Raw genomic sequence first — 16209 nt, forward strand, 5'->3', positions numbered from 1 at the left:
CCTCACGATGTTTCCCTTCAACGCCGAGCTCGACATGATTTGTAAACACAAATTAAGCTTACGAGTATTCAGTGGTGCTTGCCTGGGTTTGAACCCGCAATCATCGGTTAAGATGCACGCGTTCTAACCACTGGGCCATCTCAACTCGTCATAGAGTACCTAACAAAAATTTTAATAAGTAAATTGAAGTGTAATTTATTATTATTTTAATGACTTCTATAGGCAAAGTGGGTAATAAGATAACCTTCTTAGCTTTGACGTGCTCGAAGTTAAATCTCATATAAAATGCTGTTTGTTGCAGCTGCCGCAAGTTTCGTAAGCGAACTTTGGGATCCATGTCAAGTAATCTCAGAAGCAAAGACTTAGCTGCGTTTGACAGCTCACTTGCACAACTGGGTAAAGACCCAGGCTTCGGCTGAATAGTTTTTTCTTGCTTATCACTGTAAAGAAAAAAAGTAAAATTACTTTTATTATTTATTAATGCAACTATGTTTATATTATTATTCTTATTTATTGTTATTGGTCAATGGTATTTATCATTATTATTACCTGTTATTTTCGCTACTGACTGCGTTCGTTGAAGAACTTGCGAGCTTATGTTCTGAAGCGTCATTTGTTGCTGACACGTTAACGGCAGGCGCTGGGAACTAAAAGATAATAAATACATTACATTATTATTTTATAGACAATAACAAAGATAGATAAATATTTTAAAAGCATTATATTACCAAAGGATAGTTCCTTTGGTAATGTAATGTATATGTTCGTCCAATCGTATCTCAATCATAATCATTATTGATTTTTTTTGGAAAAAATAGAGTGGATAGTTGTTACTATTGGATAATTTAATTTCAAATAATTAGAGAAAATTGGAAGTTAGTAAAAAGGTCTCAAATTCAAAAATTTTAAAAGCATATTCACATTTCTTTTTCTAATTAGAAAAAAAAACGTATTTTTTTATTATATTAAAGCATTATGACGCAAAAATTACTATGATGGTTTCCTATTCGGACCACCGACTCTGTCTAGATCAATTGCCATCAATAACTAGACTCTCCTTCTCATTGGGCCCTTTAGGCAAGTGCCCAGGGCCCATCGATCTATGGGAGGCCCTCACATCAAATAAATTAGTAATTTATAAATATGTGATTGTTAATAAAAGTAAATTTAAAGCCTTGTTTATTTACTTTCTTTGTCTAACAAAATAGTGTTCTATGAAAGTCATATGGGGCTCCATTCTCCTATTATGTTCAGCGTCTCCAATAGGTAAAGACGGCCGTGTCAATAGTCTTAGAAGATTTTGTCTATGGGTTCATTGAAGGAAGCAGAGGGGCGATTTTAATGAAAATAAAACCAAATGTAACAATTTTCAAGTCAGTCAGGGAAACCAGAAAATCTACCTACTAAAAGTCGCCAGTCTATTAATTATATTGTAACTAAAGCAGCGAAAACAATACAAACAAAAGTAATACTTTTTTCTAAAACAAGATTATAATTAAGCATAGTTTTAGAAACACAAGTAATTAAGTTCATATTTACTAATTGGTCTTCAATATTTAACCTTTTCTATCTTCTTTCGCTAATTAAACATGACTAATATTACTGAGATGTTGAATATTATCAAATACTAACAGTGCCTGCAACTTCGTCGGCATTCGAGTTTACCAAAAAGTTATTGTTGTAGAATATATTGTAAGGTTAATTAGCCAATATATTATATTATGATGTATTTATTTAATACTATGTAATATATACACTAATAAGTTTTTAAATTCATGAGTTATAACGGGCCATAGTCACATAATGACTTTAATTATGTAACTATGGCAACGGAAAAATAAAGGAGAGAAGACTGGACATTCTTTGGTGGAATATATTTTTAAGTTGAATTGTGAATAATAAAATTTTCATAACAAAAATAATCGAATTTACTTGGAGATAATCTTAGATCCTTTTAATATTATTTCTTAATACACCAGCTACCAGCTGAAAGTCGCGTCAAAATTGGTCCAGCCGTTCCAGAGATTAGTTAGAAAAACAGACAGACAGACAAAATTTGAAAAAAAAGTACTATGTACTAAATAGGAAAAAAAAGCGGTTATTTTAATATTATAAACACACATTCCAATTTTATTATACGTATAAAGATTTTGAAAATAATCAATATTAATGCAAACAAACTTGATTTTAGCACCGGAATTATGTTTGCAATGTTGAATTCAGAGCGAATATTTAGAGCTGGTGGTTCAATTAGATTCGATTCCAGTAAATACATCGGATCGGTGTTGGATAATATGTATCAACTTAAGCCCTATGACGTCTTATTTCCCTTAACTTTGAAACGACCTCTTTGTTACCAGCAGTTACGCTTCTTTCGACGTATTATCGTCCTCTTTTCGACAATCTATATCCAGTAAATAAACGAAATTGGGATTTCAGAAATCTCCGTGATTGGTCCGGTCCAATCAACGAACCCAACATGGGTCCACTGATAGCAATCTTATCATATACATTTATAAAACGTCTCATTGAAACATATTTTAAATCAACATAATAAACAAAAATTCAATGTACCTAACTACAAATAAAAATAGAAGCCTTAAGAGACTTCAAACTAACTTGACTTGTGAATATTTATACCGAAAAGGTGCAAAACATGATGACATACGTCATTTCTTCTATCATATCTGTTGGCATATAAGAACGCAACCTACTTTGTTTAGTAGTTGACAAGTCTTCTTAGTTTAAAAATATTTTCAATTGATATGTAAGCTTGTACAACTATATTGTATAGACTGTCAAGTATAAGTTGGCGTACCTGTGGCAGCACCTGCTACACCTTTGTTTTGCCACTTTTTTGTTTATTTTATCAATATCTCCCTAGAAAATAATTCTCTACGTCTCATTTTTAATAGATTTTGGGTAAATTTTCTTAATAAGGGTAGATAAAACAAATAATATATTAAATGAACAAAAAAAATTAGTACATGTTTTTGCCACACGCCAACTTACACTTGACGCGCTATAGCAATATACGACGTTGCATTTTTTTTTTATTTATTTCCACCGAAATATCAACAATATCTAAAACTGCGCTGATATTAAAGGGATTGACCGGGGATGACATTGGAAGCTTGAGAATGGTCGGTTTAATGATCGAATGGCTTTCGAAATTTTGTCGTATATCCAAACTTTATTAAATTCATAATACTAAATCTAATCAATAGTTGCAAACGTAAAAACAATGTTTGAAAGACTACAGAAATATAGTCTACAAACATTTTAGGAGTATAATATCACAGCATCAATTATTACAGTCTAGTGATACACAGTCTGAAATATGTTCATTGACTCTACAAGAACATAAAAAAAAAAACATTAATGTGCAGTCTTATGAGTAATTATATAATTGTGAATCCTACCAGTTCGTATACACGGCCCTGAAAAGGACATTCATAATTGTTATACCTGTATAAATTACTTGTTACCGCTACATCGAACTCCGCAATAAGTAACCCGTAACTCAACATAATCGCCCACTCACACCAATGAACTTACCCCATTAATATTCGATCAAGTGTCCCATACAAGCATGAATGTATGTAGATTCATGTTTCTTACTTGTTTTATACCTTGCACCTTCATGTTAATTATAAAATACTAACTTTACATTGAGCGTTTTTTTGTCATGCCTAACTGAAAAAACTGCTAAACGAATATACATAAAATGGAACAAGAATGCATCGTATAAGGTTTTCACATATAATATTATTACACAAGTCGCATTCGCAGTTTCACCTGTTTTAAATTTAGATGTGTCAAGTCTGGATTTAATCTTGTCTTATTATAAATTAAAAGACGCGTCACTATATCTAGTTTCATATTATCTATGTTAATTTATTGGACGACGTGCTAATATTAATATACCATATAACAATTATCGATGGCAACTTTCTAATTGAATTTGTTTATGCAGTGTGCTTAATATATACGACGAATATTCGTTAAATGTGCTGATTATTTCTTAAAACTAAGTATAAAGCGAATCTTCGCCGTAATTATAAAAAAAAAAACTTGTGAAGTATGCAAGAAACTTTCGTCATATTTAGATCTAATAAAATAATATTTTATCTGTAGTCGTATATATAGCACGCGTATTATGTTAACGATCATCGAACGTGTGATATAACGCCGCGTCTAAGTAGCACACATGCAATTTCCCTAAGACGTGTCTACACAGCCCCGGTCTCACAACCCGTCTCGTCTCGCTTTACAGAAGAAAAAAGCAAACTTCATCGTCTAAAAATAGGGAGCCAGCCCCTTAATTGCACACTTGGAATTTACAGCACGTTTTAACGATTGCGAGTTCAACGAGATAAATGCACCTTAACGCGAGGGCGAGCTAATGGTCCGCAGATTGTGACGGTAGTTAGTATTACATATTAAAATAAAACAGTGAATATGTTAAAAAATTCAACCACGTACGTCGCTCATCTATCCATAGTGAATTTTAAAGCAAAAACATTTGAATTTAGCGCGACATCAATGTGACCGACCGATTATATGTGAGTTGTTATAGGGAATGTGCTTTATTAGAGGCAAATGTGATGCATTTTGCATCTCATCAGTATATGTTAGCCGCTCGAGAGCATAAACAACCAAATTTATGTGCACGTTGATTTGTTAAGCAGCTATGTAATGTTTTTTTATAGCTACCGACAAAACGTACGGCGCATGGTCAACTGAAGTAGTCAGAGTGTAGATAAATTAAAAAGTAATATACCGTTAGTATTAACGATCAGACTACTAATCAATTCTTATCTTTATCTTTGTCGAAGTGACCGCAGCCGCAGCAAACGCTTATACACGGGGCTGGTCACGACTCGGCCGCATTTGTGAATGAGAATTAATTTTTGTTGCACAGATACAAAATTACTTTTCCTATTTTACAAACTAGTTCAATTAAATATTTTAATCTGAATGTAACTCTAAAATAAACATTACTTACCAGCTATACATACTTCTATTAATTTATGAAGATTTTCCTCAACAGTAACGATATCGTATTAGTTATATACCTAACCACAGACTTTGTTTATTATTAATAATTACTATCAAACACAAAATAAAATTTAAGTATGTTAAAAACATGTTGTCTCAAAAAAGGACAACTACGAAATTAAAAATGTATTTAAAACCATAATTAACTGTAAAAATATTAAGAAGCGAACTGGATTTGTAATGAAATTATTCATATCCTGTAGTTAAATATTATCCTGTAGGTAAACAGCGAAAAAAAAAACGAAAAAATTAACAAGAAATGATTAAAGCAATCTCAAAATCATCAGACATCAGAGGAAGTCAATATGAGTAAACGCTACAAGAAGTTGGTATTTCAATGCTTAGAAACTAAATGAGTCAATCTGATAGTTTTTATTCGTAAAAAAACTTCCGTATTATAACGTTGTAATTAAATTCCATTCTTCAGTACACAGGATGAGCTAGACATGTCTTACATCATTGCGTTGATCAAATCTCTGGCAAGGTTAGGTTTTAAATTTAGTTAAAAACGTTTCATTCCATCATTAAACGTTTTCGTGATTTTTGAAAGGTCATTTTTTTATTTACATATTTTAACGGGAATTTATTTTTAGCCTTTCGAATGGCCAATTAAGAACATTGTGATTTGATAATGACATTTGAAAAAAAGTTAGACCTTATACTATTGTAAGATAATACACGTTTCTGGTTTATACCGAGGTTTTATTTCATTGTAAATTTAATAGTGGATCTGTTACAATTTATGTTTAAAAACAAAACAATTTTTTTTAATAATTATTCGTGAATCGTAAAAACATGAAGTAGCATTTGTAAGTATTTTTTAACTGGCAATTATATTCCTTTTATTGATTTAATTGCTTTTTTTCGGTTTCGATAAACATCCTAATAAAATATATTTGTCGGTCGCTCTTAGATATTAATCTGATATAATTTAAATATTTTATCAAATAATAAATAAAAATATCGAATAACGAATTCCAGTTGGTCTGACATGAACTTCGTCTTGATTTTAATCTGTGTTTGTTTCTGAACTATATCACTCTACCAATTTGTGATAAATTACGAAACGGCCAAGTTAGACCACGCTTATAATTAGGTATTACTAATGAATATAGGATATTTTTTTATCACGTAACTAAGCTACAGTTGGAATAAAAAATAAAACTGTATCTTCTTTTGTGTCAAGGTAATAATGGAATTTGATTTTTTAAATGTTACCTTGATCATGGCACTTATTTGTATACCATATCTAAATTTAAACAAGTTGGCGCTAATAAAACTGGCTGTTATTACACGTATGTCAGGTTATGTCGCAAAAACGATAAAATGGTTCTGCATATTTAATTTAACGTCGTTTTAAAAATAAAACGCTTATTATAGAAATACATACCTGTGGGAATAATTCTAAGAGTCCTGTAGAGAGGCTATATTCATTTTGGTTTTTCGTAAAAAAATTGATTGAAATTGACCTCTAAATATATTCACCAGAAGTATTGTGATTTAATGGAGATAGTTAATTACAGTACAACACAACTTAGATGTAGCATCGGCAAAATTCGTAAAACCGATCACATCCGAATTCAGTGCGCTATCAAAAATTATCAATATTTATGTCTTATGCGAATTTGATCTAACTTGAAATATCATATAACCTAATATATTCGTCAATTTGACACATCGATTAACATGCATTGCTTTCTCGGGTTGAACTGACGCGAGAATCTACAGCGACGAGTAGCGTCGATTGGCGCGAGGGGAGTTATTTCTATTGGTTGTATAAATCGGCAGTAATCTGTCTTATTGAATTTGCCGATGCTATATGTATGTTGTGTCGTAGTATAAACATCTATTTACCGCGCGATTGCGTGTCAGATTGTATGACAGTCACTACTATCGTCCCATACAAAATCTGCGGCCTTGGCTTGATCGATGATGTCTCTGTGCGGTTAGTATTGGGCAATTATTGAAAAAAGTAATAATACACGTACATGCCAATTACAAAGAGACCTCCGCAGAAGCGGCGCCAGACACTATAATAAGAATCGAATCGAGATTGTATTCTGTGTTATTGTTAGAAAATATTCCAAAACAACAAAGTATCATTACAAAATAGGTATTTGAGATTTTCAGCAGCGACATTTTAATATTAAACTTTTACGTAAACTTACTACTTATTCGTTTTATTTATTAACTATTTGATTATGTACAAAAATATATAAACAAAATATATCCAGATATATTAGCATATTTTTTATATTAAAAATTTACGGTATATTCGGTATCATATGATTGATTGTATAAAAATATCAGATCAGTAGGGTTAAAATAAAATCCAAAATATTTTTAAACGCACATGGATGTTTGTCGAATATCAAAGACCAAAAACTATCAAAAACAAAAAAAAAAATGGTTTTACAAAGAAAGAAACAGATGATTTGCGAATGTATCACGAAAGCCTTTTGAAGTCATTGACTCGGTGGATTCATTAAAATTTAATGGACATTTTATATATCTATAGCTACTGAATGAAAACACATTAGCGTTATCTAAAATCTTTCTTATTAATAGATACATGATTGACAAGAAATTAATAGGAATTCGTTTTATAATGGCGCCAACTACGTAGAGGTAAATCGGTAAACTGGCACAAGTTAATATATTATGCTTATTTCGATATGTATTTTTTAAATTACATGTAAGCACTACTTTTGCTATAATATATAATATTTATTGATCATTTATTTAACTAAAAAGTTTTTTGTGTTAAAATCATTAGATAAAATGAGTTATCACAAACTATTTTTTGTTTTCGCTTTTTGCTTTCCTTAGAGGGAAAAGGTAAAGGTATTACACCGTACAGCTAAGTCTTTTGTAATTTTTATTCATATTCAATTAAATTGTAAGGCAAAAAGCCATGTCTTCCGTTTAATTATCACAAACAATCTCGAATAATGGAGATTGGTTTGTTTAAGAAAAAAAATCTTTGTTTATGGTAAAGTTTAACACAATGAAGCAAGTTATGCTCAAGAAGTGTCCGTTAAAAGCACGGGTAACATTCGATTCGGATAATATTAATCGGTAAACTAAATAGATCTTATTAAAATATAATAAAATATACTTCTGATGGAATAATTACAAGAAGAATGTGTGGAAAACGCCTTTAGTGTTTCTTGCGGATAAATATATCATTCATCCTATTTCCAATTAACACGTAATATTAAAATGAGTAATATGCTACGTTATGTGTGATGTATTTGACATATTAAGATAAAATTATGACTGGAATGTGCGATGTTATTTTTCTAGATAATCTTCAATAATTAATCCTCGATAAAAAATAATACAGGTCTTATAAATAAAAAAAAAAAAAAACAATTTTTAATTTTTTTCTCTTTGCGATCATTTATGTAAGAAAAGCATAGGAAAATAAATAAGTAAGTCAAATGATAAAGTGGGAAGAGGAAAAGGCCGCGTATTTTAGATACACCAGCGGAGCTTGCTGCAAGCTGCCCAGACCGCGGTCAATGGCCTTGACATTGTACCCGTTTCTGTTTACATAAATTTTATATTCTTCTTCTACTCTCGAAAATTATGTGAACTCCATATATATTTTTTATAAAACGGGACTTTTTAATATGTTAATTTTAAATGTTCATAGAAATTATCGAGGTATAATTAAGGCGTTATTTATTTTAGAGTTCTTCTGATACTTATCATTTTGAAATGTTTCCTTTATGTCAATTTGCCATACATATAAATTACGTCAATTAAAATTCGTCGTCTTGCTGACAATTTAACGTTATACAAATAAGAAATCATACAAATACATATTTCAGAATAAAAGTCTTAGTATTATAATATTAACAATACAAGATTTTAAATTAATTTAAAATGTTTATTTTTTTTACTATTTTTTATGTGGTCTCGTGAACAAGACATTCGTAGATAATGTCGAAATATCCATTAAAAAAAATGTAAAACATGGTAAATGTCCCGTTTTAAATGTAATTAACAATGTTTCGAAGACGAGACTAAAACTTACGAAGACTTAGGAAACAATTATCAGTAAAGTGTGAAAATAATGTGAAAAGGACATTTAATACGTGTAAAATTTACCAAACCCTATTACCTTAACAAAAAGCGCAGTAAAAACAAAAACATTGTGTTCCTCGTCATTTCGCCATATAAATTTTAACGATGCGGAAACAACCTTCCTGTTATTACATACGGTTAAGTCAGAGAACGATTAGCAGTAACAAGTGTGTGGGGTAGATTGTCTTGTTTCTCGTAACACTTTAGTCTCGCTAAAACACTTATGTACCTCGCTCATACTTACTTGATTTTAGATCGTTTCATATCATTCAAATATTAGTTCTTTATAACACGGTATTAAAATATTATTATCTGTTTATAATTGTTAGCAACAAAAAGTAAAATGAGTATATTTTTTTTATATAAAATAAACACTTATTTATTTACTACGATGAAGAAACCCTACAGTCTAAAGTGTACTTCTGATATCTGATATTTAAATCAATAAGGTTGTATCTCTAGACTATTCTATTTATTTGTAAACTAGCTGAGCCCGCGACTTTGTACGCGTTTGAATTTAACAAAAAAATAATAATATTGTAGCCTAATTTACTCCCTATTATATCAGTTATCTGCCAGTGAATTTCCCATCAAAATCGGTCCAGCCGTTCCAGAGATTAGCCGGAACAAACAGACAGACAGCTAGACCGACAAAAATTGAAAAAAGGGGCTATTTTAATATTACAAACAGACACTGCTTTTTATTATATGTATTGATAAAACACGTTTGTCCAAGCATCAACAAAGTGAATAAAAATAACATCTCATACACCCCGGTTTCTTTACAAGTAGGAGTAGGAGGTTCGAAATCATCAGAGCATGAATTGATCGTCTTGCCTCGTTGCGACGGGGCGCCAGCAGCTCGGCAGAGGCGACACGAAACACCGTTTTATATGCAAAACCTGAACTAGCCTGTACCTAGGTAATTTTACAGTTTAAATTCATACTGTTCGCTCTTTGGAAAGAAATATTTGACATTTGACACTCTTTAAATACTTATCGTACATGTTAATAGACGTATTGAATCCCAAACGAGGCAGATTTTTTTATCTTAAACATGTTTCGTACTCTAAATTTAGTTTTTATTATTATTTTTTAGTATAGGAAAACGGATGACTGAGGCGGCCGTCACCTTGGCCTGCTGACATTACGGCTGTAAGAAATATAAACTATTCCTTAACTGTTTGGATATAACCCGTCTAACTTAAGCTATGTCTATCTCCCAGTATGTCATATATAAGATACATATATATTTATACTTATATAGACCAAAAACGACAATTCATAATATTGTTTTTAACTATAAAATAGTAAGGACCCGGCTTTGCTAGATGTTATATAAAGAAAATTCTGTGTTATAAATATAATTTATATTCTATAGCACCAGAAAATATAGTTCCTTTCTACGAGTATTTTTTAAAGGGACAAACGACACGTAATAAAGACAAAAAGAGTTACTTCTACATGTATAATATTAGTATAGTTATTTTATTCGTTTTTGGTTGCAGTTTACTTTCTAATAATCAAAATATCTAGGATACATTTTTAATTTATCAGAATAATACATCTTATATTATCTGTAGTCACAGAATAAATAAAATAATTCACTATTATACATTATCTATCTTCATAAAGACTTAGTCATAGTTCTTGTATCGTCCTTAAAATTTCATGGATGTCTTTATGAAATATTTGTTTCCTGGTATTTAACTCTTATATTTAAATTTTGAAGTCACGATCAGTAAAATAATGTTGATAACGATGATTATCATTTCCTTCCGTCGTACTTAGCAGCCGCTAATGGTATTAAGAGGTCGAATTACTAAATTTAGATTCCATTATTACCTTTATATACATATTTATTTCTCTCTGTTAATGAAATTGTGTGACATTTTAATCATTTAATTAATATATAAAGAATGAAAAAAATATTATATCGAATACAAAAAAAACAGACAATAAAAAAAGTAAAATAACTCAAATGAGTTTTTATTACAAAAAAGTTTTTATATTTTCTATAAAACTGTCTGAGCTCTGTGCCAATCACTTGAAGATTATAAACATTCGATATAATTTATGTAAAATATTTATTTTTCCCTTGTTGAATAATAAATTGACCTTATTTTCTGTATATGCGTTCATCGTGGCAATGTTATTTATACAGGCCCAATCTTCTGTGGTACATCACAACAAATACAATCTCTGAAAAATAGTATAAAAGTAAGTTAAATTATTTCATTAACATATTAGGCTGTATATTTCCTACACTTGGTCAAGTTTCCTTTTCTCTCGAGGAGAAAGATTTAAGCCTATTTTACTTCGCAACGTACTAGCACTCTGAGCACAACACAATATAATCACAAATTAGTATATATAATTATTATAGTATAACATTTTCGCGGTCAGAGCTATTATATACGAGGTGATTCTCTAATAAATAAATATAAGAAATAATTTATATTTTGTTATATTTCAATCTATATTAATATTATTAATGGGAAAGTAGCTCTTTGTCAGCCTGATTGTTGAACTCCAAAGAAGAACATAGGCTACTTTTTATGTCCAACATTATAGACTAACCCCAAAAATGCAAGCAAAGTCGAGTGCGATAAATAGTAATAAATAACATTCGCATCAATCTAAAACAGTACTTTATAATTGTGCTTTTAAATACGATAGCATCCTAAGAGGTCAGTGTCGAACAACCACTTTCACGTCGACCCAAATACAACACAGAGCTTCGAATCATTTCAAGTCACTGCATTGCTCGTTGTAAAAAAAAAGTATATCGAGAAAGTAACAAAGGTTTATACTCCTGACATTATCGATATCAGACGGAAATCATAAGAATGCAATTTATTATATCGCAACAGAATGCAGGTACTTATATATAAAGACTACACATTATTATTAAGATAATTTTTAATATATGGTTTTTCCTTGTGATAGTAAATAAAATTTAATAGAGGCAGAACCATTTTATGATCGTTCACTTAGTTAAGAAATAAACCATAATATTAAGGTTTGAATAGCATTATATAAAGTTTTATACCGTCTGATTTAGTCGTGTTGTAGATGAGATGATGTAAATTTAAAAAATATTTTTAATATATTTAGGAGTTATTTTGTTTGACAATTTGTTACATATAAGATTACACCGGTTTTGATGAGGTTTTTTGTCACTTATATAAGGAGATTGTATATTATTTGGAAACTATGTGTACCCATTAATTCATTGGTTCTGATTTTATGATTAGATTAAAAACATAGTATTATATTTTATTAAAGGAACTTGGGGTGATCTTAAAGGTAAAAAGACCCATTAACCACATCGCAATCCCAGGATGTAGTATTTTCAAAACATATTTACAGAGGATGTCTCTATTCTGTATGTAATTCTTACTAGACTTACATTGATGCGTTAATTTGACGCGTATCCTTTAAATGTTAAGATTATTATGTATAAGTAAATGTCGCATATCAATTTGAATATAATTGATTCTTATGTAAGTAAACTATTTGATTTCTGACATTTCACGATTATATGCTGAGGCGAGCTTCAAGTTGGCTTATAGAATAGCTCTACATACTATGTACAAATATATTCCCTTCCAAGGCTGTTTGTGGGAGTTTGAGTTAACCAAAATGAACCAACCATTACTAAATATAAATAAACATATTTATGTGTTTGTTTATATATCAAAACAAAAGGCAATCGATTGTTAAAATGACAACGAATATACTTTCATTTTTATAAAACATATGGGGATTCTAAATTATTATACTGATTATCATTTAACTAGAGGTAAACAGGAAGAAGAATTGTGTGTTAATGTCAATATGCAAAGGCTTTCAACCAGAATTGTGTTTATTCATGTATTTTATTACGACATGTTAAAAATCATAGAAGTAATTATTTCTATACCGTTCAGAGAAATATAAAATTAGCGACGTCAAACTAATATGTTTAATAATTATTCGATGCTTGTTTAGTAATCTTTCATTGTTTTATTTGTTAATAATTAAAGGTAATACTGACATCAAATTAGGTTAGAGAAACGTGCGTTATAGTCAGTCAGGACAAACGATTTCGTAATAAAAGAAATATTAGTTGTAATTCGTAGTTTAAAGTGTTAAGTAATTAATTTTATTCAATAGAAATTTAATAGAACATGTCATGATAATGTTATTTTTTTTTGTGGAAATTTAACATTTCTCAAATATTTTTCGACAGAAGTGGCTTTCCTAGTAATATTTAAATAAGAAGAGATGTTCTTTAATTCAAAATTTTCACAAAACACGATCGTGAAATGTGAGATCATCAAAATTGTGTACGTGTCTTTTTAAACATTTCACGAGCATGTATTTTCTCTCACAGAATAGTACTGCAAGTAGATATTTTCAAATTATTTGTGTTTAAACGTTCGTTACGTCACAAAGAATTTATATTATTGAACAGGAAAGTTTCAACTTTATTTAAAAAAGAATATTACTCGATATCCTTGTATGAATAAATATGAAATATAAATTTTAATGAAATATTTAAATAATTCATATATTATCGAATTTCATTCATATAGGTGTGTATGCGAAAAATAATTTTGGGTTTATTTTTAACATATGTTATTGCTCTAGCAATAACGAATAGTTAAACTATTAATTTACCAAATACGTTTAATTGAATTGAATGAAGTGACTTATACTGATATTTTACTAATAAAACAAATGATTCATCTTCTGTAAGGAAAACAAACACCACAAATGTTTTTGGTCAAATGCAATAGACCATAAAACCTGTCCTTAAACCTGCAGACATAACAAAAAAACTAAATAAAAACTGTTTGTAATTAAACAAACATCTTATTTATAACTACTTATTGATTACTACTTTATCATGTATCCTCGTGAAAAGAAAAAAATGCAAAAGAAAAGATGGAAGTAGAAAAGGCATGCACTTATTTATTAAATAAAAAAAAATATTATATTTTCAACAGTTATCAAAAAACGATATAACAAAAACTTTGAAGATATTTCTTCCAGTACAGCAAGTATACTTGGTGGTAGGGCTTTGTGCAAGCCCGTCTAGATAGGTACCACCCACTCGTCAGTTATTCTGCCGCCAAATAACAGTATTGTTGTGTTCCAGTTTGAAGGGTGAGTGAGCCAGTGTAACTGCAGGCTCAAGGGACATACCATCTTAGTTCCCAAGGTTGGTGGCAAATTGCCGATGTAAGGAATAGTTAATAATTCTTACAGCGTCATTGTCTAGGGGTGATGGTCTTCACTTACCATCAGGTGGAGCATATGCTCGTCCGCCAACTTAAACCATAAAAAAATACTTCGCAAATATATCAGGATAGATAAATAAAGATAGATATTAATGCTTTAGGCACGTATGTACATCATTCGAAATATAAATTAGAATGTGCAGTTTGTAACCTCAATTATATACTCGTAGTTCTAAACACTTTCATGTATGTAACATGATCGAAACGATCAATGTGATAAGTGAATATATTCGTAACGGATCACGGGACTCGAGCTGTCATGTTCTCACATAGAATAACGATTTACAAAGGTTGAGATCGTTACAGGGAACTACATTTGCAAGTGTCCCAATTAGCATTCCGAGGTGATGTATTAGGCGCAGAGCGGGGCACGGGCCGCGGTGCATCGCGAATGCAGATCGGACGGACGCGGTGCGTATATGTGCGAACATTTTTTTGGAAGCCGACGAAGCATGTAGATTAATTATAATTCGCTATGCGTGCTATCCTAAAACCTTATACAGAACCCATTGATAATTTATTAATATGATATAACAAACAACAACAGCCTGTAAATTTACCACTGCTGGGCTAAGGCCTCCTCTCCCTTTGAGGAGGTTTTGGAACACGCTGTTCCAATGCGGGTTGGTGGAATACAAATATGGCAGACTTTCTATGAAATTAGTCACATGCCGGTTTCCTCACGATGTTTTTCTCCAATCAATCCTCAATCATCGGTTAAGATGCTCGCGTTCTAACCATGGGCCATCTCGGTTCATAAGAAAATATTCTTTATTTATTTATTTATTTAAGGACCGAGTTCATTATTAACACCTTTACCTTCGATCGTCGAGAGATATTGAGTCCTTCAGCCGTTATGCTTTGCGAACTAAAATTTATATAAATTGTTTGTAACTTCACTGGTCATTGGAACACAGAGTATAATTGTTGTTTTGTTAGGATAATTGTTGCCCTACACCACAGATAAAATATATTATTACATATTGAAAAATCAAAATGATATAAGTCTAATAAGAATTTATGCAGCGTAGCAAAACGGTAATTCGTAACGGAAGCGAAGAAGTATGAAATAAACATTTGTAATAATTAATTAAAATTTAGGGAAATAATTTATAGCTAATAAGTTATAAGTAAGATAATGTAACATTCATTTGTACACACTATGTTTGTGTTGGGTGTATTGAGTGCTCAGAGAGAACACTTTCGAAAAGAGGTCACTTGGATTGCTTTATACCGAACTAGCGGTACCTTTCGGTTTCATCCGAATAACAGATCATTAACTAGATTCATCGCTGAGAGTTTTAAATTTATAATAACCAATGCTAAAGTGTATTATATTTTACACATGATAGTTTATGTTAAATTTGCTAACAATATACGTATAGACATGGCCGTAGGCAGGCGGAGGTTTTGGGGGTTCAAACCCCCCCCGAAATTTTTTCGCTAACCGCTATCGTATAAACAAAAAATATTTTGCGCCAATTAAACAAACAATTTAAGCATTTATAGGGTTTTTTCAGAAAATTAAGCCGTTTGCTCTAGATACGACAATAAATCTAAACAAAATGAATCATTTTACGCAAAGGCAATAATAATCATACCGTTATTCACATTTTATTAAGATACTAATTTTTTATGTCAAAATGTTATGTTAGTAATTTTAGATACTAAAGAGGATAAACCTTTTACAGAGTGCCATTACATTTTGAAATGTGTAAGACAGATTGTAAAATTTCTGATACATTCCATATATGTATATTTTATTGAG

General features: G+C 30.6%; 1 protein-coding gene across 1 annotated transcript in view; it reads right to left on the reverse strand.

The window, feature by feature from the left end:
- LOC124534347 (autophagy-related protein 101) overlaps positions 1-16209 on the reverse strand; it is a 67622-nt gene that overhangs the window by 598 nt on the left and 50815 nt on the right. The window contains exons 8-9 of the mRNA XM_047110135.1: positions 550-647; positions 245-440 (exon numbers count right to left, since the gene is read on the reverse strand). Of these exons, the coding sequence (XP_046966091.1) occupies positions 245-440; positions 550-647 (294 nt within the window). The remainder of the gene's footprint in view (positions 1-244; positions 441-549; positions 648-16209) is intronic.

The sequence above is a fragment of the Vanessa cardui genome, chromosome 12, assembly GCF_905220365.1.
Source record: "Vanessa cardui chromosome 12, ilVanCard2.1, whole genome shotgun sequence".
Taxonomy (NCBI): Eukaryota; Metazoa; Arthropoda; class Insecta; order Lepidoptera; family Nymphalidae; genus Vanessa; species Vanessa cardui.